This window comes from Ylistrum balloti, unplaced genomic scaffold (assembly GCF_031769215.1).
Source record: "Ylistrum balloti isolate Yb309-2 unplaced genomic scaffold, AGI_CSIRO_Ybal_v1 Utg369916, whole genome shotgun sequence".
Classification (NCBI taxonomy): Eukaryota; Metazoa; Mollusca; class Bivalvia; order Pectinida; family Pectinidae; genus Ylistrum; species Ylistrum balloti.
The window spans coordinates 774291-796555 of record NW_026782036.1 but is presented as its reverse complement, the minus strand read 5'-3'; the positions used below and the strand labels follow the sequence as shown (position 1 = coordinate 796555).

Genomic DNA, 22265 nt, shown 5'->3' with positions numbered 1-22265 from the left:
GTAAAATTTCCAAATCATTTTTATCAACTTGCATTCCTCGAAACCCTGTGGTTATTAGATTGTCCGTCAGGTGTCGACCTATTGCACGATTGCACCTATTTCGATTTGCGATATCTAATTTTAATGTATACGTGTGTATTTTGTACAATCTTCAAAATTGTTGGTGATAGACTTACTTAGATTTCCATAATCTGTATACAAAGTGTTTAACATATTCTGATGGCGGCACGATTCAGAAAATACACTTATACCTGTAGTTGTTCTAATATTGTCATGTACACGAAAGTGTCGAATCATATTGATTTAGGCCTTGAGTATCACTGACGAGTCCTAGAAGAATGAAACAGCTGTTTAATTCATTATTTTGTTAATTCTAATTCCAAGTTTAAATTTGTAGGTACTGTTCACTCGTATATCTTTTCTGTAATATGATTTATGTAGGTCACCTTACATCAGTTTTAAGTATGTAATATTCAAATCAAAGAACAGTTATTAACGTCTGTGTTGAAGGTTAACTTTAAGATAATACTCCCCATTGCCTTCATACCAAAAGTGCTGATAACAGTGCACTTTGCCGATCTTCCAGACACATCGGCTGAACATTACGGAGAGGATTGAATATTTCGTGCAGGGCTAATTTTAGAACGTTTAGTAATATGAATACATATTTTCTTTCAAAATTATCGGCAGACGATATCAATCAACAGCGATGATGTGGTATTGTTACACATCATTAAGTTCGACATGGAGAAAGTGCATCGCTATCTAATAACTATAATAAAGAATAAACACTTAAAGCTTTTACGTAGGACATGCTGAACGTGTAATGAATTTCACGACATCATCACAGTCAATTTCCACGCAGGAAATGCACTCGCTATTTTGCAATGAGATGTCAATTTTCCTTCTAAATTACCTTTGCACGTTACAGCACAAAAATGTAATTGTCGGCATGGCAGGTTGGCTGTTGTTATACAATGTATCTTATCGGTAACCAACATAGCACTTTTATTTTGGTAGCAGCCGCATCCGTTTAACTCTGAAGGATACAACATGGATCAGACCTAAATATCAGTCTATAAATGCTGTAATTGACGTTTCCATAAAATCTAGACTATACAATGTTTAATAGGCATAACCGACAATAGTGGTGACACTATCTTCCTGTGTTCCCTTGTGTACATGTCTGGCACAACTTTTATTACAGCTAGATAACATATATTTACCAATAAAGTAAGAATAGCACCACGTTGTTGATACAATGACAATGCCGTTATTTTTTTATTGTTATTATCATATATATATATAAATAACTTAAATTGATATATATATATATATATCAATTTAAGTTATTTGTCGAAAGGGGCATGCTGTCTGTAGTTGTTATGAAATTGATTGTCTATAAATGCATTCCACAATATATTGTGCAACAATGCAAAGTCATGGAATATAAAAGTTATACAGTATATATAGCTACAGATTTAAATCTTATGAATAGTCTTCGATTATTCCGTTATCAAAACGCGAGAGCAACATCATGGACAATAAAACATAAGAAGTTTAAGAGCAAATTATATGATTTATTAATCCATGTGATATTTCACCTGTTTAAAAGTCTCCCCTGTTGGTTCAAACTTCTTTTGCGATCAAGCAACATGCGGACTCAGTGAAGGCACCACAATTATATTGAATACAACTTTATTATTTTATTCAAATCATTTTTATGAACGACACGATAGCAATGCTTATTATGTACTTTACCGATGTTGAAATTCACATTGAAAAATAATAAGCTTGATAGAAAGTCCTAAAATGTTTATTTTTACTGTTGACAGGATATGACGTACTACCGGAACTTCAGGGAATTCCCGAGAGTGCTTTCTACAACGTTACCTACGTAGTTCATTCATCGGATGATAGACATAAAATGCCACAAGAAATTCGAAATCAATCAGTACCAGACGAACAACGGTTAATGTATTATCTGCTCATGGGATATGAGAAGTCTGTCCGGCCTGTCCGAAACGCCAGCAACCCAGTTGTTGTAGGAATGGGTCTCACAATGACTCAGATTTTTGATATGGTAAGGAGTTTGCTCTTCTACTGCTCGATTTCAAATCGTTTCGTACATTGTTTAACTCATAGATATATAATATATATATATACCTTCAAAACTAATTAATTAGTACGATAATTACTCATAACGGAATGGACCTATCAGCGCTTCATTTTTCTTTTATTTGTGTAATCTCCTGTTTTTGCCATTGAAAAAGTTTATAATTCACTAGTTACGCAAATACGTCAAGTAAAAGTACTTATTTTCAATAAACATTCGTATGACAAGCTATATTTTGCTCTTACTAAAAGATGGAGAATGTCTGGCATGTTGAACCTGACCTTTAAAGAAAATCCTAAGATTTTAGATTCCTGGTCTGTAAAAAACAGTATCAATTTAAGAAATAAGGTAGAAAGGGTAAGGAGACACTGGTATTATCTGTAGACATATGCCTGCCCGGGTCGGAGTACGTGCTGTTAAGACCTAATTACGATACATCAGCTCCCCTACCGCTGTCAACGTGTACTAGGTCGGCGTTTGGCTTCCGACCTATAAACACATCAGTTGGTCTGGACAGACTCGTTAGAACTTGTAATTACAAATGGACATCACTATCCGTATATGTCTACAGCTGGGACATATCCGGTTATCAATGACACTTATCTAATATTAGGTCGTTACGATGATAAAAAACTTTCAATGAAAAATTCTCAAGCATTTTATTTTTTATTTGATAATTATTTTAATTTCGTTGTGATGGGAGATGGGTTGGTATTTGTTTGCACTTGATGTTTTCATGAATCATACATAGGCAGTCACTATAATCGTATTAACACATTTGAATCCAGCTGTCCTTAGATTTGCATATTAATTTATGTAATTGTCTGAACAACTCTCATTTTATAGGTATCCAACGATATGAAGATTTCCTTTCGACTCATTGCCTTTAGGCTTAGTTATGCTTATAATAATTTTAATATCTTCTAGAGAATAGTCATGTTAAGAAACATTTCATGTATATTTTTTTCTTATTTCTGCCTGATTCGATTCTGTAATATCACACTGTAACTGCACAGCCTAATATAGCAGATGAGCTAGCATGGATCAAATAGTTACATACTTTGAATAAGGGAGTGTCATCATAGGATATTGTTACAATGGAAATATAACTGTCCGGTTATCTCCATATTCGTCCAATAGATAATAAAATACACATTTGTCGCTGAGTTGATGACAAGTCTATACGTCTTAGGTTAGTTGAATCACTCGAGACTTATCGATCACACTTCTGGGCGACAAGCAAGCATCACGTTCAATATCTAAAGACAGACTGGTCTATTATCAGAAAAACCTAGCTGCTGTATTGACAACATATGTCTCCATTTCAGATATGATATGTTATATGTAAAATACCAAACCTATCTTTACATATGTCGGTAACCTGGACAATAGCTACCAGTGTATCATACTAAATAACAGCGATGCCAAAACAGGAGTGTATCATCATCGTTTTGTAACCTTCTTCTGGGAAAAACACTCAGGGGAGGAACAACATGAGAGTCGTTACAATATTTGGTAACGCAACATGTTGGGCTAGTAGAGATTTCTAAGTTTGCCTTATCGTATCTACTTTTTATGATTTTTTTTTTCAATCAATCGTTCATAATATGATAGAAACCACATGATGCGTGGCCATTTTAATTCACAGTTTTGGGGTGTTGTCCTTGTTGGATAGACATAAACGTACTTGTCCATGTATGATACAGAAACAGGTCATTTTTCAAGTTCGGTTTAGGAGAAGCAGATGCTACGTTTCCAGAAAATCTGATATCTTTAAACAACGTTCGTACTTAAACCTTTCTGACAAAAAACACTCAATAATGCACATTTATGTACATTTACCAAAATGACAACAAAACATAACAATATATAGGAATATCTTTGAGCATTCAAATATATTGTCACTCTAACACAATGGCTGTTTGGAATATAAATGGAATCTACTTAGGCATAATTTATTCTTTTAAAATATTGTACTATGCTTAAATTTCTTTACAGGATGAGAAAAATCAAGTTCTCGTGACAAATGCCTGGCTGGATCAGGTAGGTTTGATATTGTGGTTAAGTCTCAGGACATCATTGTACTCCCGGGTACGAACGTTTTAGAACGTCTATGTGATATGAGTGGTCTTGTATTTTTAGATTCTCGTTTAAAACAACTCTTGTCATATCATATTATTGCTTACATGTTAAACGGAAATTAAAAGGCTGAATGTTTCCTAATATAAATCTGAAATACTCAAATATTCAACGTTGCTGTCAGTATTGATTATTACGTCATTATTATGTCATAATACATTTCCCCCGAATTAACACCTTCGACTATTAAGCTTGTACAATGTTTTCTTACGCCCACACGGTCGCATAACCTAGCAATGAAAAGAAAAATGCAAAGTCCGTCGAAAAATGTAATGATCTTTAAAATACTAAGTAATATAGTGTATTTTAAAGTCTTATCACATATGACAATGACGTGTAACTCAAGATTATGTTACAAAACTTAAGAATTGTTACAATATAATTTTAATCAATGTATCACAATTTGACCCGAAATGTCAAACACCAATATCATGGACGATGGTTGTCATTATACAATACGCCTAGATTAACTGGTACGACTGAGACGTCTGTACAATAGTATCACACTCATGTGTATTCCCACTAGCGTGACAGACATGTAAAAGAATAACAGTCCATATTGCGGAGACATTATGCTAATTTTACCGATAACTCTGGGCGTAAATCAAGCACAATTTAAGCTGCTGGAAATCACCCTTGTGCTAATTTTCAATAAAGTGATAATACGCTAAAATATAATTACGCCAAATGAAGTATGTTTAAAGTAGTTCATTTAATTTTTACTGTTGTTATGAACGTAACAATATCTCTATGTTTGGGTATCTTTCCTGTCGTTTTGAACAGTATTACATATAAAATGTAGTGTGTAGAATTTATGACAAAGTCCAGTTCGACCTGTACTCTAATGATCCTAGACATTTCTCATACCAGTTTTACTGCAACGATCTGTCATTTCAGGCATTCAGATTTACTAGTAAACAGAATTCTGCATTATAGGTAAACATTACTGCATCAGACCTTTTTCTCACATCCCACGAGGGTCAACGTAATTTATTAAGCAAAGATTAATTGAAATTTTATCTCCCTCTGTCATCAAAGAAATTTATTTAATGGTTTGTACACCCATGAATAATTAATGCCAGTTCACGATCATATTCCAAAATCCCCCCATCAACAGCCTATTGGATATAATAGAATCTACTGTTGATGAGGTTTATATGCCGATATTATAACAAGTATATAGGGTTACTTTCCAGGAGAAAATTCTTTGTCGATATCTATGTGGTTGTCATTTAGATTTGTTCTTTAAAAGTTCAATTACAAATGAATATCAGTAATAAACAGTAACTTTTTATGCATTTCCTGTTCAAAATTAGTTATGCAAATATTCTGTTGGCTGTCAAAATTATGTTTTATATAAAATATTGCATGACTTTGACATGATCTGTAGGCTTCATGTCTTTGATGTCTTACCCTTGTGACCGTTATTTTTATTGTTAGTGTTAACTTGATTATGCTAAAGCACGATATCATACCATACTGCGTTTGAAAAAAATATTTCAGTAAATATTCAAGTACATTGCCATGTAATATTAGCGATCGTGTAAATTGTATTAACATGTATGTGGAAAATGTTACGCCATTTCAGTGTAAATCATAACACATGTTTGACTACTGTTCTAACTCGAATTGACGTCTGTTTCCCATGAGAAAACCTACAGGATAGGGTTATGACCAATACGTATAATTCTCAAGTGAATTTCACAAATATGAGTTGATTCCACCGAAGAAAAAATTGGCGACGTATCGCTTATTCTCCACGGACGAAATTTACAAAGATTTATAACATTGTCAGTCAATTTACAAATCTCCCGAGAGTTTGACCAGACGAAAGATATCATCTGTCATATGTCGGTGCCAGACATCAAGCAGATGAAGATGTGTCGGCCTTGCATACATGGAAAGGAACTGTGTAATAGAAACATGCACGGAAACATTCCTGACAGGCACCTTTTCCTTATGACATAAACTGAGCGGATTACGAAGGATTCTAAATCACTGCATGTACATCAATATTACGTCAATTGAATCAGTGTTTTTACTCAATAAATGTACAATGAAATAACACACAAATACATATGTCTGATGTTTTAAACAAAATTTATTACAGGATCATGATGTACGATCAGACTTATTGAGGTTAAATACATTCGTTCACAGGTCACTAACTAAATCAAGGTTATGTCCTAGGACATGGTGTGTGACAAGTGCATGGTGTACTGCTATTCCAGAATATTATAATGTTAAAAACACTTAACTTTGAGGTTGCCAACACTTTTCAAACAGTCGACACCACCTTTTCCACAGGTGTCGCGGTTAGTTCGCAAGACATTTTTCTATGTCATCTAAAGAGACGGGGCTGATGTCAAAGTTAAAAAAAATCAATTTCGGTCAGCTATGTTTGGCTACACGATGGAACTAACTTAAGCATTTGCTCGAAATTCCTTACAGTGTTTCTACTGTTTCCTTTTTACTCCTGTGTTTATTCATAGATATATGATACATAGATATGGTGTCTAACTTTATTTTACAGGGCTGGCACGATGAGTTCCTCATGTGGGACCCCAAAGAATTCAACAACATTACCACGATAAGAATACCATGTGACAAACTCTGGCTTCCTGATATCGTCCTTTATAACAAGTGGGTAACACAAGTTACTTATAAAGTCTGAACAAATCTTGAACTCTGATTAACGATGAACAGTGTAGATGTACGATACGGGTATAAGCAAATCCTTTTTTGGAATTTAATAGAAATCTCTTATTGTGGTGTATGGTTGATGAGATGGAATCTGTGAAATGATTTAACGTCCAATTTCCCATCGCTCTGACAAATGAGACATTTCAAGATATCGCACACATGACTATATTGATTTATTGTTATAAGAAGCGACTTTTTACTAAAGATATATAGCGGTTTTCTGGCATTTATTGTGTAAAGAGCAAATATAAGCGATCATCCTATCATGAAATTGAAGTAACAGATCCCCATAAGGCTGAATGCATCGATCAAGACACATATTCATATGAGTTAATTTTATTCCAGAATATTTTATTGTCATGATTTTACTGACAAAAGGAAATGGGCAACAGCATTACCTGTAAAAGCCCTCTTCTTGCTATCATAAACAGATATACACATCAGTCCGATAACGAATGAGTCCAGAGATAAATACTGAATACTAATATCTTTAGTGTTAATGATATCACTCTGGGACAAGAATCAGTCGGAAAGTCAGCTTGCATGGACGGCAGATAAGGCAAATTTATAGGAGTCGACATGCTTTTGTCATGAAGTGTCATAAGATATACTATATTTTTAAGGTCATACATTTTCTACACTATCATATCAACTTTTTTAAAGGCTGCAATGCTTTTGAGAGCCAAGTCACAATGTTTAGTGACAAATCTTATCCTAGGAAATTGAAACAAAATTATGCTATTCCGAAAGAAATATATGTTATAAATAGTTAAGATGGCACTATGCTTACTATTATAATTGTAAATTATCAGATGCAATGTATAAAGTTATTCTATTTAGTCCCAATGTATCCAATGTGAAAATGAAAACCATGGAAGTTTAAGGCAAAGATTTATTCATAACATAACAGGAAAGATATTTTCGAAACAAGTGAAAACCCCTTTGCTGAATTTTGAAATATCTCAAAATTCAGTAATATTACTATTAAAATATCTGCATTTACTGAGGAAGCTTGTGAGTACAACAGTGAACACAAGGTGTGTATATATTTACAAACGCATCAACATGCACTCGACAAACTGTGCTGTAGTGCTCTCTAAATAGCTAGCTCTCATTTTTCCAAAATACTTTGATATTCAATAAGTTTTCCGCTTCTGCAACCTGTGTAATCAAGTGTTAGCTACCGACGGTAGCCGATGGGGAATGTATTACTCATGTTCAGACATACGTGATCTGATGCATCCATAGATTAGAAATCTGTGTTTGATTACACACAAGTGGCCAAGAGAAAATGAGACCATATAATCACTCACCCCTTGGCTCTGAGAATGGTACAATAGCGTGTTGTAAAATATTATAGATTGTTTTAATATTGTTATACATAATCCCTAGTCAATGAAAGAGTTCTAGAGCGCATATTTAATTCCAAATGCAAAGCGTAATACGTCTGTATTCCATTGCGTTCATACCACTGTAATTGCAATGGAAACACAATACAATCTTTATGTGTAAGAATTAACATGTATTGAAATATAAACTATGGTTGCTTCATATGCAGCTTGTAATTGCATTTAGCTTCTAAGTTTTAGTCATTCGATTTTCAATCTATAGAACACCTAGTTACAACAATATGCGCTTAGCTGCTTGAGATTTTGTCTGTCCTCAGTTGTTGCAGTATACATCAATGAAATAAAGATACTGTTCCAGTTTGGAATGCGTATTCATTTGCGCGGTATACATTTATTTATAAAAGTATGAGAACATCAAGAGATGCATAGTGTACTCGGTTACCTTTAGATTATTTAGTATAATTGGTGTCTTAGTGCAATTCCACTTAATTCATTTTGAATAATCATAATGTCTACCTTTAATTTCTTGACAAAACGGTTCAAGGATAGTTTCGAAGAATCACCATTACAACTAAATGATATTGCTTCTGGTAATTATTTTGCTTTTTTTGTAGTGCGGCTGAATATACTGATGGAGTTATGCCAGCAAACGCCATGGTAAAAAATAATGGTGACGTGTTTTGGCCAGTACCAACGAAATTACAAAGTTCCTGCAAGGTGGACGTGACTTATTTTCCATTTGATGATCAAAGTTGTAGATTAAAATTCGGATCTTGGACATATGATGGATATCAGGTAGATATAACGAACAGATCTGAAGAGGTGGACCTCTCTAACTATGTAGTTAACGGTGAATGGGAGTTACTTCAGGTTAAAGTTGTGAGAAACGTTGTTATTTATCCATGTTGCCCTGAACCGTTTCCGGATGTGACGTTTTATGTCCATATCCGGCGTCGAACGTTATACTACATGTACAATGTTGTGTTTCCGTGTATAATGATGTCAGCGTTAACACTACTCGTGTTTTGCCTGCCACCAGACTCGGGGGAGAAGATTGCTTTGGGAATCACAGTACTTCTGGCCTTTTCAGTATTCATGCTGGCGGTTGCGGAAAATCTGCCGGAAACATCAGAATTCGTACCGCTCATAAGTGAGTATTGTTATAACGACGGGCCCAATTATTGATTATAAGAGAGGTTTCCCAAGCCAAGCGACAATCGTATGATAATGATCTGATAAAAAATTTCCTTGAAAATATCGTCACATCTTCTGACACGTTCTCCACAAACCTCAAAATTTAACACTAAAGACCTCTCTTATGATTCATAAGTGATATCGTAAAATAACCTCGCTTTACTAGTTCAAGTGTTGAAGCTTTTATCTGTGCACGTCACGTGCAGACAATATGAACTTAAGGTTACTATAATGAACATCGTTACGTGATAATGGTAATTAAAGCAAGAGTAATTATATCAATATAGTCTTATCATTAATGTTCTGCTCGATGTAAAGGCGATTACGCGTGTTTAAATAACAATAATCTGTCGTTAATATACATTTAATTGCAAAAGAGGAAATATCTCAACGTAAAAGATAATTGCCAATTTAAATACATCGTGTATATCGCAAAATACTATCATAGCATACTATACTTGTTATTACGATGATCGTTGTTTAAAACTACTGCTGAACAATTCAGATACACAGTCTCCTCTTTAAACCTTTATGTTCAAATCGGTATAAGAACGTGGAAGATCTTCTGTTGTTTTCCGTCTGTCATCATTCTACCGTTTAACAACTCATGTTATTCATATTTTTCTTGAGAAGTCCTGGATTAATCGTCCTCAAATTTCTTATGAAGAGTTCTCTCAGTCCCTAGTTAATCAAATATACTTTTATGTTTGTTTGTATGTATGTAGCGTACTTATGGTTTTTAATTGTCCATGTTCGATAATTAGAATAGATCTGAAAAACAAACGGTCGACAGGTGGCCATATTCGATTGCGAAAGTTTATCTTTAAGCTATGATTGGACAGGATGGATCTTTCTCAGATTTTATCGGATCCATCTGGAATATCTAGGTTCACATCGCAAGGATTAGGTTAAGTTGAAAAAGACTTTTCTAAGAAAGATCAAACTACAGCAATTGTGTATTGATATGTATTTACATAATTTCGTTGTTTTGCCTGTAAACAATTCTGAGCGGTGTAAATGCGGTTCCATTTAACCGTCACATGACCTAACGGAAAGGACGGTAACTGCACTATGCATTGAGTAGGCCTACAGGCCTAGAACAACTACGTTTTATGGTAAGATACGTGTTATTTAACAACAGGATAAATGAAATCTTAGTTTTCGAGGAGATGACATTTTTTACAATATTACAGTGCCTCAAGATTGTTGCAGGGAACCGAGGTCACAACACAGATCTTATATGTATGGAGAATCTTCTAGATTTTGCAGAATCCGAGTAAAAGAAAACAAGTGTTACACCTACTAGATACGTTTAAAATCATTCTAGTGCAAATTGCTTACAGCGGCAATGTATGGACAAGGAAAGGGTCCTTTTAAAACTGCAATGGAAATAGGAGTGGTAATGGCTTCCAAAAATGATAAGCATCAATAAAAAAATCTGACAACCAAAAAGCCATTTCCTTTAAACCTGAGAAGTACTGTAGTTACATTAAAATGTTAGTAATTATAGAGAGCTTTTAAAGCCACTCTCCCGTTGTTGAATAATGGCAAGCATTGAAGGAACACGAGCACAACCCGTGAACACATGTATTTCGTCATATTATAGGGTAGAAATGGTACAAATTAAGCTAGTTTCGTGCTGTTCAGGCACGTGGTCGTACATGACGTATGAAGGGGGATAAAATGTTTTAAGAATAGCATTGTTATTAGGGACATCAATAAAGAGAGGAAACTAATAATTACGGAATTAGATATAAAACAAAATCACTTAAAAACTAATATATAGATTATATTACGTTGACAATGTAAATTGCTCCATGCTTTTGTTTATATGTGTCATACAAAAATACATTTTTCCTCCTGATTTTAAAGATGAAATTCGTTAACATACCAGAACTTCTCGTATGTTATATCTAAAATACAAAAAGTGTAGCATTTGGTACATGTAAATGTTAAACAATGATAAGTCACATTTTCATATTTAACGTTCCACAATTTCTTTTCATTAAATCATTTTCCCAAGACTATCCAAATAAGATATCTCTCCGAACCTATCATTCACAACATGTCGGAAGTGTCCATCAGCATGGCTAACCTACGTCAATTTTCCAAAAGACATTAATCCAGTTGTCAGTAGCCAGGCGGTAGACAGCATACCCAGTGGCATTGTGATTCGAGGAGTGACCATCCCACGCTAATTAAAAAAAGACCATGATTAACTGTAAAGAACGTACATACGATCACCCATCTGCGTCATAATTCTTATAAAAAAAGAACGTAAAATGTGTCATGTTACTTTAGATTAGAAAACGTATTAACTATCATCAATGCTATTTACAATATTTTTTATGATTTTAATATACTTTACTTAACAGATCTTTCACACTATTCTTGTTCGTCACGTGATTTTCATTGCGTCATTTCTATACCCTTCAACCTGACTGGAACCGTAATCCGAGATGTGTAGCGCAAGTTTTTGCTAGCTAGCAACACGCGTTTCAATAATGTATTATCCTTATCAATAGGCTTCACGCTGTGGCGTCTTATATCTGATCAAAATGAAGTGCTGGTCCTTTGTTATGCCAGGGTAAATAAAACGTAGATTCTGTAGAATATCCAAGGCCCTGTTAGTGTAAGGATACAAAGTTTTTAGCTGTAAACAATAGAAACACTTAATTTGATAAAGGTCTTCGTGTTGAGTGTTATGTTATTTTCCCAAAGGAACAGTTCTGATTAACATAGTTAGAAAAAAGAGCCCATTCATACAGTTTATCATTAAAGTAATGTTACTAAGCAACTTTTCCGTGTCATATTTTAGAGATATAATTCCTCATCTAACTTTATCTCATACATGCAGAGAAGCTGAGAAAAACATGTTTTACATGAAGAATATTTAAGACCATACGTTTTGTTTATACAGTGAATTACAGATGCTACCCCGCCCTTTGTTCTAATCAATCATTGGCGTTATAAAGAGGGTGGTGAATGTTTGTGGTATTAGGAATGCAAATATTAAATTATATGTAAAATCCAATATCTAGGGAATAACTCAATATTTACACCATTATGTAAACGATGTCATGAACCACCTGTTCACGTTCACGCCCTTATATTATAGCACAAAGTTCTGTATACTTGATTCTCATTTAAGAATATTATTTGATCACGTGATTTACTGTTTATTTTTGTTTTATTATACCGGCACCTTTTGTTTGTTTCTGTGTAAATATTCCTTTTGTTAATATTTAACCTTATTTCTTCTTTGTTGTGTACATCACTTTGTAAATATGTATTTCTACACTTGATAAGATTGTATAAAAGATACACAAATTAATAGCACCTTTCAATACAATAAGAAGTAGTTACAGTGGAGCCAAATCATGAATTCAACTGCATTGGTAGGTGTATAACTATTTCGTCCTTCGAAGACTCATCAGTGGTGATAAGGGTCTAAATTTTGAAACCTAGGAGGCGAGGAAAATAGTGATAAAACGAAATGTCAATATCTAGATGGAGAGGTATACAAGTTCCCCTACGCCATAAATTTCGTAATTTTCATATCTGATCATTTCAAAAGAACGTCAAGTACAGGGCTGAACCACGCCACTATATGAATGAATTGAAACGTGGTGTGCAGCTATAGCAAAACTCGATGACTAAACCCGCAATCGAAGATGGTACAGAAGACAAACAATTTAATAACACCTTTTCATAAAAAATCATAATCTGATACAGAAGAGCCAAGTAATGATTGAAGCAGCACCGTACAGATGCTTTTAGAAACATGCTACTATCATGTAGAGTCACAGGTGAGTAAATATATTTGTTAAGCTATAGGTAGCCCAAATGCTTCGTCTGAATGTGTTTTCTGCTTTTCAAACATTCAAACGATTTTTGCATGTACACAAAAACACACAATCCCGTATTCAGCGGACATAATTTAAGAATATTATCTCGAATTGTACAAAACTATTTTGGAGATGAAAAGAAATCCGATGATGGTGTGTTACATTTTATGTGTATTAAGTCACGGAGATATCATGTGTTTCCCAATCATTTATCATTAAATACATGTACATTAAGACAATGAAAAGGAGTGGAGATGTTTTGATCCATATCTTTGAACCTTTAATTACATAATCTCAAACTGTAAAGATGACAATGGGGAGAATTTACAATTTACACCAGAAATGTTTGTCTTGTATGAAGTTCAATACTTCCCCTCCTGCCTTCCATAGATATACATTTCTCTGCTTTGCTAACACTTTTGTTTGTACATTCAGGAATACAATTCTGTTTGATATTCAACACGCGCAAAAAGCCTCGGTTATATTTCAATTCACACAGCCCTATACATTTTGTTGAAGATTTTACGAAGGAAACGCCTTTCAATACAAATCTAAAATTGGATACAGTAGAACCAGGGTACAATTTCACTGCGTCATACAGTTGTTTCGTCCTTCTTACTCGTCAGTATTGCTAAAGGCCAAAATGTTTTGAAGCCTAAGACACGACTGAGGAAAATCTAAATGGATTTAAAGAAATTTCTTAATCTTAATGGAATGAGTAAAAGCCCCATGATTAAATAAGATGCATTATTTTCGTACACATGTATTCATTTATGGTATTTTGAATCAAAGGTAGCATATCACCAGTTTAAAAAAAATAACAGGCTCTTGGGTAATGTTATGTAATAGTAAATATTCCAATACGTAGAGAGGATACTCGCATGATAACATTCACTGAATGCATTAAATTCCTGGAAAAGCGAGAGAATACTTGAAGTCTTTTACAGCAATACTATCGACTGTCATCAGAAACATTAAGATTTATATTCTACTAACTAATCCAACAATAATGTAACTGTTGTAACAATAATTATGTTGTATTACATTGTAATTGTCTCCTACACTGATAATCATGATACAAAATTGAAATTTTAATTGAGATGTACAACACCTGTGAGTATTGTCTTTTGTTTCAATCTATGGAAACAATTACAAAACAAAAAATTCTGTAGCCCAGAAATTGGAAAATGCATGAAATATTGCCTCAGATTAAGGCCCAAAAAAGAGAATAGCGGTTTTCAATGCAAACTAGAATTAGGTAAAGTAGAGCCAGATGATGAATATAAACTGTGTCATACTGTTATTGGGTCCCTCTAGGACCCTTTAAGTGACACTAAAGACTTACAGATTGAAACATATGAGACACAAGGAAAACTAGGAGAAAGTACAGCAATGTCAACTACTTGTACGCGTCAGTCGATCAGATAGGTTCCCGATGCAAACAGGAATATTGTTTTCAGTTAAATTGTCAAGTTGAAAAGCTGACAAAAAATTATTCATATGATCAGTAAATAAAGTAAACTCTTCTAAAGAGGTGCCGCGACATAGCCGCCATTCTTATATCACCATCGATCTGCTGACTTTTCTTGTTGTTTCGCTTACCCGTATCCAATGCTGCTTGTTGGTTTTCGGACTGTCGAAATCAATAACAGTTAAGTAATTAAACATGCCTAGTCATTTTAGCAAGTCTTTCTATGTCGCTGTTTTAGAAAACGATTCAATTAACGTAAAATAAACACTACAAAACTTTAGCATAGCAAAATACACAAGCGATAGTAGGCCTGATGGTCGGAGAAATCAAAAGTATGAGGTCGCCCGTCTAGGCTTAATTTTACACGTAAACAGTATGGATGGATGCGCAATATTTGCCAGATTTGTTGTTATGGCAACGGTTGGAATAACAGTAACCTGATTAAACATCTACACCTGAAACACATATAACATCAATGTAAACCTATGCACGATGTTTGTGCCTCTTAGATCTACGGTTACAACATCAGACCAAAGAAGTAACAATTTTGTAAATTATGGCGGTATGCTAGTTTCTTGTGCTCTACGCATCATTTATCTTTGTTATGACACCTTTTTGATATGACACTCCTTCCCAAAATCCTCATCCAGAGGTATATGTACAAAAATAGTTATCTACTAAATTGTACTGGAGATTAAGTGTGCATCAAAAGTATATCTGATTTCATATATATTTGTTTTAAAATAAATCTAAAATGGAAAACGAAATAAAGCAGCTCAACACAAATCTGACTTCGTGACTTCAAGAAATAGAATGGACTTGTTTAGTCTTTCAATACTTTATTTGTACATAAAATATTTCTTAAAACTTCACTGGATTTTAGGCCTACCATATCAGATCACTGCTGATATATAGGTTACTGGTGTAACGGTGTAGCGTCTGTACATTCAGAAGGAGCCTTATAGACATCCTAGAATTCCTACTCAGTGGAAAAATGATTCCCTGGAATAATATTTGGTACATGCAGCCGTTTAACACTACCTCTAGCGAGACCTTTCGTAGCATGCTCACAGAACACAGCCCACAGTACATTCCACAACATAAATAGACACTCTCATCTGTCTACATTATAGCTTGGTATAAAGTGAAAAGTAGATAGGCTAAAAGAAGACCTTGCTGGAGCCTCAGGGATAAGGCTTACTGCTGATCATCTGACCAGCTTCACTAGCAATCATTATCTCACTAATCCTAAAAGAATGACTACTACTCTACATCTCTGTATCCCATGGCTTTTACCAGAAACAAATGACAAGGTGTTAGATAAAATCATTTAGATAATGAAAAACTACATACAAAACGCTATAAGATATGTCAAACTCCATTCAACTAGCGGAAATTACACACGTGTTGTAGATGACACCTGCTTCTGGGGAAATATATAAATTCCATTTGTCTAATATATAGCCTCTTGTGTTCTAAAAGACGAATTGCTAGTGTGTAATTACAATCTAAAAATCGAAAACCATTCCTGCCCGTTTCCGTAATCAAAATGGGTTTAATACACGGCAAGGGATCAGCGGAGAAAGGCTTGTATCATTAAAGTCATATTGATGGACACTTAAATTATTTGAATCTTTATAGAAATGGCTCAGCTATACTCCCTTATGACTAATGTAATTTCAGACTTAACGGAATTAAAGACAATCAGCAAACTGATAACTCAAGGAACTCCGTTTTATTACATATTATAACTCTCTTTTGTGTCTATAGGACAGATATGCCCGTACAAAATCCATATATGTTTAAATTATATTAATAATTCGTTCCAAAATGATATATTCAATGTATACTGTTATGTGTAAGACATTACAGTAATAGTTGTTATTGGAATATTTTGTCACTCACACTGTTGTCATGGTTATATGGGAGTCCATGCTCAATGTATATGTGTATATTCAATGAATCCATAGGTGTTGACAGTATCGATTAGTAAAACAATTTAGTGCAATCGTTGTCGCACGTAGTTGTACAAGGGGCACGCTTGTCAATTGAACGTTTCACTGTAATTTCTGATAAGAAACGCTTACAGATGGCAGTGATTATCACGTCGTCCGAACGCTTACATATTTCAATGATTATCACGTCGTCCGAACGCTTAAAGATGTCAGTGATTATCACATCGTCCGAACGCTTAAAGATGTCAGTGATTATCCCATCGTCCGAACGCTTACAGATGTCAGTGATTATCACATCGTCCGAACGCTTTCAGATCTTAATGATTATCACATCGTCCGAACGCTTACAGATGTCAGTGATATTATCACATCGTCCGAACGCTTACAGATGTCAGTGATTATCACATCGTCCGAACGCTTACATATCTCAATGATTATCACATCGTCCGAACGCTTACAGATGTCAGTGATTATCACATCGTCCGAACGCTTACAGATGTCAGTGATTATCACATCGTCCGAACGCTTACAGATGTCAGCGATTATCACATCGTCCGAACGCTTACAGATGTCAGTGATTTTCACATTGCCTAACGCTTACATAGCGATAACATATTTGATGTCTGTGTTATACCATTGTCAGATGTAAATACTTATTCGTCCGGCGATAACAGATCATATGTCTGTGTTATACCATTGTCAGATGTAAATACTTATTCGTCCGGCGATAACATATTTGATGTCTTTGTTATACCATTGTCAGATGTAAATACTTATTCGTCCAGCGATAACAGATCATATGTCTGTGTTATACCATTGTCTGATGTAAATACTTATTCGTCCGGCTATGACATATTTGATGTCTTTGTTATACTATTGTTAGATGTAAATACTTATTCGTCCGGCGATAACATATTTGATGTCTGTGTTATACTATTGTCAGATGTCTCGTATGGCCACTTCGATGCTTTTATTACACGATGTAAAATATAGTCACTATGTTAATGATATAATTTTGAATACAATGATTAACAATTTTTATCTAGGTTTTTAAATGACAAATAAGTGGCTAATAAATTTGATGTCACGTCATGATCATCTAGACAAACATGTAGGTTTAAATGTATCACCTAAGCCCTACGCCCAATTAATTGATGCCAATGGAAATTCCGTTTTCCAACATAATTCGAAGTAGGATTTCAACAAGGGTCACATTTCTTTATCAAACTTTTCTGTTTAATCTGTAAATATATAGATATTATAAATCATTAGTTCAAAAAAAAATGATATAAAAAAAAGCAATACCCTTTAGTAAGACTAACAGACATCGCAAAGCTAAATGTGTAGGCCATATTGATACAGAAACTGCAAAGTAAAGCCCTCAGTAGTATTTGACATCATCGGAACAGTATGAGAGGCGAATTAAGACGGGGTTATTCCTTGTGGTCATACCAACAAGATTCACAAAGGATACTTTTGGTGATCCGAACATACATATGATCAGATATTATCGACACCTTTGAATTTGGAAGAGTATAGTGTTCAAATGACATATATATTTGATATATGATGTTATTGACATGGATATCTTATTCTAAAGTCCCTCGACATGAGTTGTATTTGTGATTTATGGAATCGGTCAGTGTAAAAGGACCAATAGAAACCTATTTTCCTTATTAAAACTCACATAGAACAATTTCATTATGAAAATATCATACATTATATATATATAAATGAAAGAAAATCACGATATAAAAAGCTGCGACCAAACATGATAGTGCTGTGTTTTGGTGAGTAGGTTAATTTGTCATATCCATTAACTAAAGCTAGTTCCATTCAAGTTCTTCCTCGTCTTCTGTTTCATTCAACCTGTTCAAATTTGTTTTGCCCTCCGAGAGAGCCTTGCGGAAACACTTCCATCACCGGCTAATTTACGCTGATACTCTCGTGGGGATTGTCACTCATTGCGTCTACAAATTGCAAAGTTTATTTCATTTCTCTAAGTCGTGCCCGAACATAAAATGATCAACAAAGCTGATATAGAATAGTAACACAGCGGTATTTCTTGTCGACTCATTTCTATTCATACACATTTCTTAGCTTTATTCATTTTTAATTATCGATTAAATGATGAAAAGTGAGAAAAAAATTCCAGAAGACCATTCTAAAGACAAACACATTTTGAAGGTCTATCGTTTTACGAAATACAATAATTTCTATTTGAGGAAAAGACTTTTTATGGTTTTTTATTCTAAAAGTTAGAGATGTCGGTCATGTTATCATTTTTTTACCGAGACTGAATATATTATATAGTGTCAATGAAAAGGACGTCTTATCTTAATGCGACAATATAATGGTGTGATTTTAACAGTTTCCCAAAGCTGATGGTCTTATAAGAGTTTTAAAATTTGGCATATATTGAATACCATTTTAGTATTTATAGGCAAAATCATTCACATTAAAATTGAAAAGTATTGAAAAACATAACTAAAATGATGAATGTTCTGTCGTTTGCTATGCCCTTGTGTATCGGGTATTGTCAATAAACAGTGTGTTTTCTTTGTCCGAAAGATTCTTTTGGTAAAATATCTTTAAAGTATTTTGCTTAAACTTTAGAAATCTACACATGTATACATCTGATCCTCATGGTTAAACTTGACACTTGGGGTGTCATTTTTGTTTGTCTTAATCATTATGAATTCGATCGATACGAAGAAGTAATTTGAATTACAAAACGTTATGAAAAACCTTTAAAGGAAATTACTAGGGATTACAAGGTCTCTTAATAATCTATGGCCCAAGAAAACTATTAATTTCGTTACTGACATACAAGAGAAATTATCTGAAGCCCTCTTAATAAGTTGAGCACTCAGTGTATTTCAAACGTGAATCTGATTTGACAATCGCTATCATAGTTACAAAACGCCAGGTCAAGACCACCATTTGTTTCTGTAAGGTACTGTAAAACTTTTGGAATATGCCGGTTGACACCTGACACCGTATATGATATATATCAGAAATTAAACGTGACGTATTTATTTAATTTATCTTTATACCAGGTAAAGCTCAACAAACGAAACCTAATTATTCACGTAGAGTTGCGATAAAGGGGAAATTTTCCTTAACTTCCCTTACGTGCATGTATTACGGTCATTTTCATGCAGGGATATTTCGCCTACCGATTTCCATCTTATTTCACTTCATATATACATTTGTAAATACCCCCTCTTTTTTCTGTCTCCTCGATCCCGGCTATTGCTTGTTATAACTAATTACCTTAGCCACACTTATGTCTTTCTTTTTTTCAAGTTCTATCTGTCTATAAGTCGTGAACACTAACTGTGACTCCTTATATAACGTTTTGTTGCTTGAAATCGATTTCAAATACAATACGGTCATTTATATGGATGTTCTGGTGCAATGCTGATGAAGAGAATTTCTCCACGCACAATGAATAATAATGATAACGATTGTGCCATATAGATGGCGTAAGTGATTTGTTAAGCTAATTAACAAACACCAAGGAACACTCCAGCATTTAACAAAACGGAATACGTTTGAATATAATTATTTGCCATTTGAAGTTACAGTATGTAAGTTATTGATTGATATCTGCGCAATATTGAACTCATCATTTCTCAGATAATAATGACGTTTCAGAATTAATCAATACACATGGTAGCGTTCGTTATACAAAGAAGATCCTTGCTGACATGATAGGGGTATGGAATAAAATAAGTTGAAATGCTGAAAACGAACTAGCTACAAATAGTGATATTTATACTTAAGCAATCACAAAGAATTCAAACTCTAAAACCAAGCTTTATATTTGTCGTAATAGTACCTCTGCGTACAACGATAAATCAAGAACAATCTAAATTAAAACGATATTGCTATAATTTCGTAAATTTTATGCATTCGTCAATCCCAATTGAATGATAACAATATTTACGCCTGATTATCCTGGTGCTAAATTTAACAAGCATCTCATAAACGTAAGATATTAGCGACACACTATTGAAATGATGATATTCTCACTTTACTATGTGCACGGTTCCTCTGTAATTCTAAACTTTGTCGTTTAGCCATATATATATATTGTACAGTAAATTTATATGGGCTATGATATACGGGTATAACAAGGCCAATCAGCTACATATACGCAACCCACATAAATATACACAGAAATAGTCCATAACGTAACTGAGTGTATTGTGTAGAGATGTATGGCTTAGACGTTGGAAACAGCATACGGAAGACTTGTTCTAATTAGTTTCACGTTATGTAGAGTTTAAGAAGGAATGTCGAATAAAGCAGACATTGAATGTGTAGCGAATGTCATCTCTAGCGCCATTCTGTCCACGAAATCCGTGCGTGAGACATCCTATACTAATTACGATTTGACAATGGTTGGTTTGGAGTCCATGCTGTAGACAGTTTTAATGAGCTTGTTAGTATGTATTATCGTGGAATGCAGGTTTGTGTAAAGCTAGAACAAGATAACTAACTCATGCGGGCAATGATCCTGCCTTAGTTAATATAGTTATAAACGAGATGTGTTTATATGCGCGAATATAAGGAAGTTTTTGAGTCATGGACATTTTGGTGTTTTATATGAACATGAAGCGGTTTAGTGAGGGAAGTAGTCGATCCCTTTAGTTGCTGGGCTATATTACAGACAGACGAGAATTCCAATGAATGAGCAACTTAATCTCGATCTAAAACTTCACTTTTCAGTATATAATGATATTCTTCCTAACAATATCTTTGTCTTTTCAGGTATATATCTGACCATTGTGATGACCTTAACGTCCCTGTCTGTCATGATGACTGTATTTGTGCTGAATCTACACCACAGGGGCCCTAACAGAGTGGAAGTTCCACCATGGATTCGAAGCCTTTGTTTGGGAAGAATGCAATCCATATTTTGCATTAACGACGATAAAAAATGTAACACTTATCTTACACCAAGAGAGTCAAAATTCATACGAACCATGTCCTTAAAGGTGACTCTGGACAACATTGCCCAGGAACTTCAAAATGAAATCCAGATGGAGAACGGAATGGCGGATACTGTTGTTACTGAACGAGAGGGTACCACCATACACGATCACCGTCATAGTGACGGACGCTTTAATGGTGACGGTCGCTTTAATGCGGGTTCCAGCGACTCAATAAGGCGTCACCATCGCCCACCCTTAACACGGGGTCATTCTAATAATAAATCGCACGACGAAATTATACAAGCTTTAAAACGAATTCTCGAAAAGCATGAGAAAGAAGATAGAGACTATGAGGTGGTGCAAGATTGGCGAAGGGTTGCTCAAGTTGTGGACAGAGTTTTGTTCTGGATATTTTTCCTGGGAACTTTTTCTTCAACATTGATTATCCTTGTCATCACTCCTGCCTCAAAATAAGCGAGACTCTGTTTATGCCAAAACGGTTTCAAAAGTCCTGTTTGTTTCGTTTTTGCTTTGATGATTGTGTCCT

The 22265-nt window shown here is 34.5% G+C and overlaps 1 protein-coding gene across 1 annotated transcript; it reads left to right on the top strand.

The window, feature by feature from the left end:
- The first annotated feature begins 1927 nt into the window (after window positions 1-1927).
- Window positions 1928-22261, top strand: LOC132546798 (neuronal acetylcholine receptor subunit alpha-10-like). Its single transcript, XM_060210515.1, has 5 exons — window positions 1928-2083; window positions 4115-4159; window positions 6789-6898; window positions 8922-9457; window positions 21555-22261. The coding sequence occupies exons 1-5, from the start codon at window positions 1928-1930 to the stop codon at window positions 22190-22192; spliced, it is 1485 nt and encodes a 494-aa protein (XP_060066498.1). The 3' UTR covers window positions 22193-22261.
- Window positions 22262-22265: the final 4 nt, after the last annotated feature.

Bases quoted from the DNA above. Each gene is read 5' to 3' on its own strand.
- LOC132546798 (XM_060210515.1), top strand. From the start codon at position 1,928: ATGCCACAAGAAATTCGAAATCAATCAGTACCAGACGAACAACGGTTA. The intron at 2,084-4,114 runs GTAAGGAGTTTG...ATTTCTTTACAG, and splicing joins TGACTCAGATTTTTGATATG to GATGAGAAAAATCAAGTTCT. The intron at 4,160-6,788 runs GTAGGTTTGATA...TTTATTTTACAG, and splicing joins CAAATGCCTGGCTGGATCAG to GGCTGGCACGATGAGTTCCT.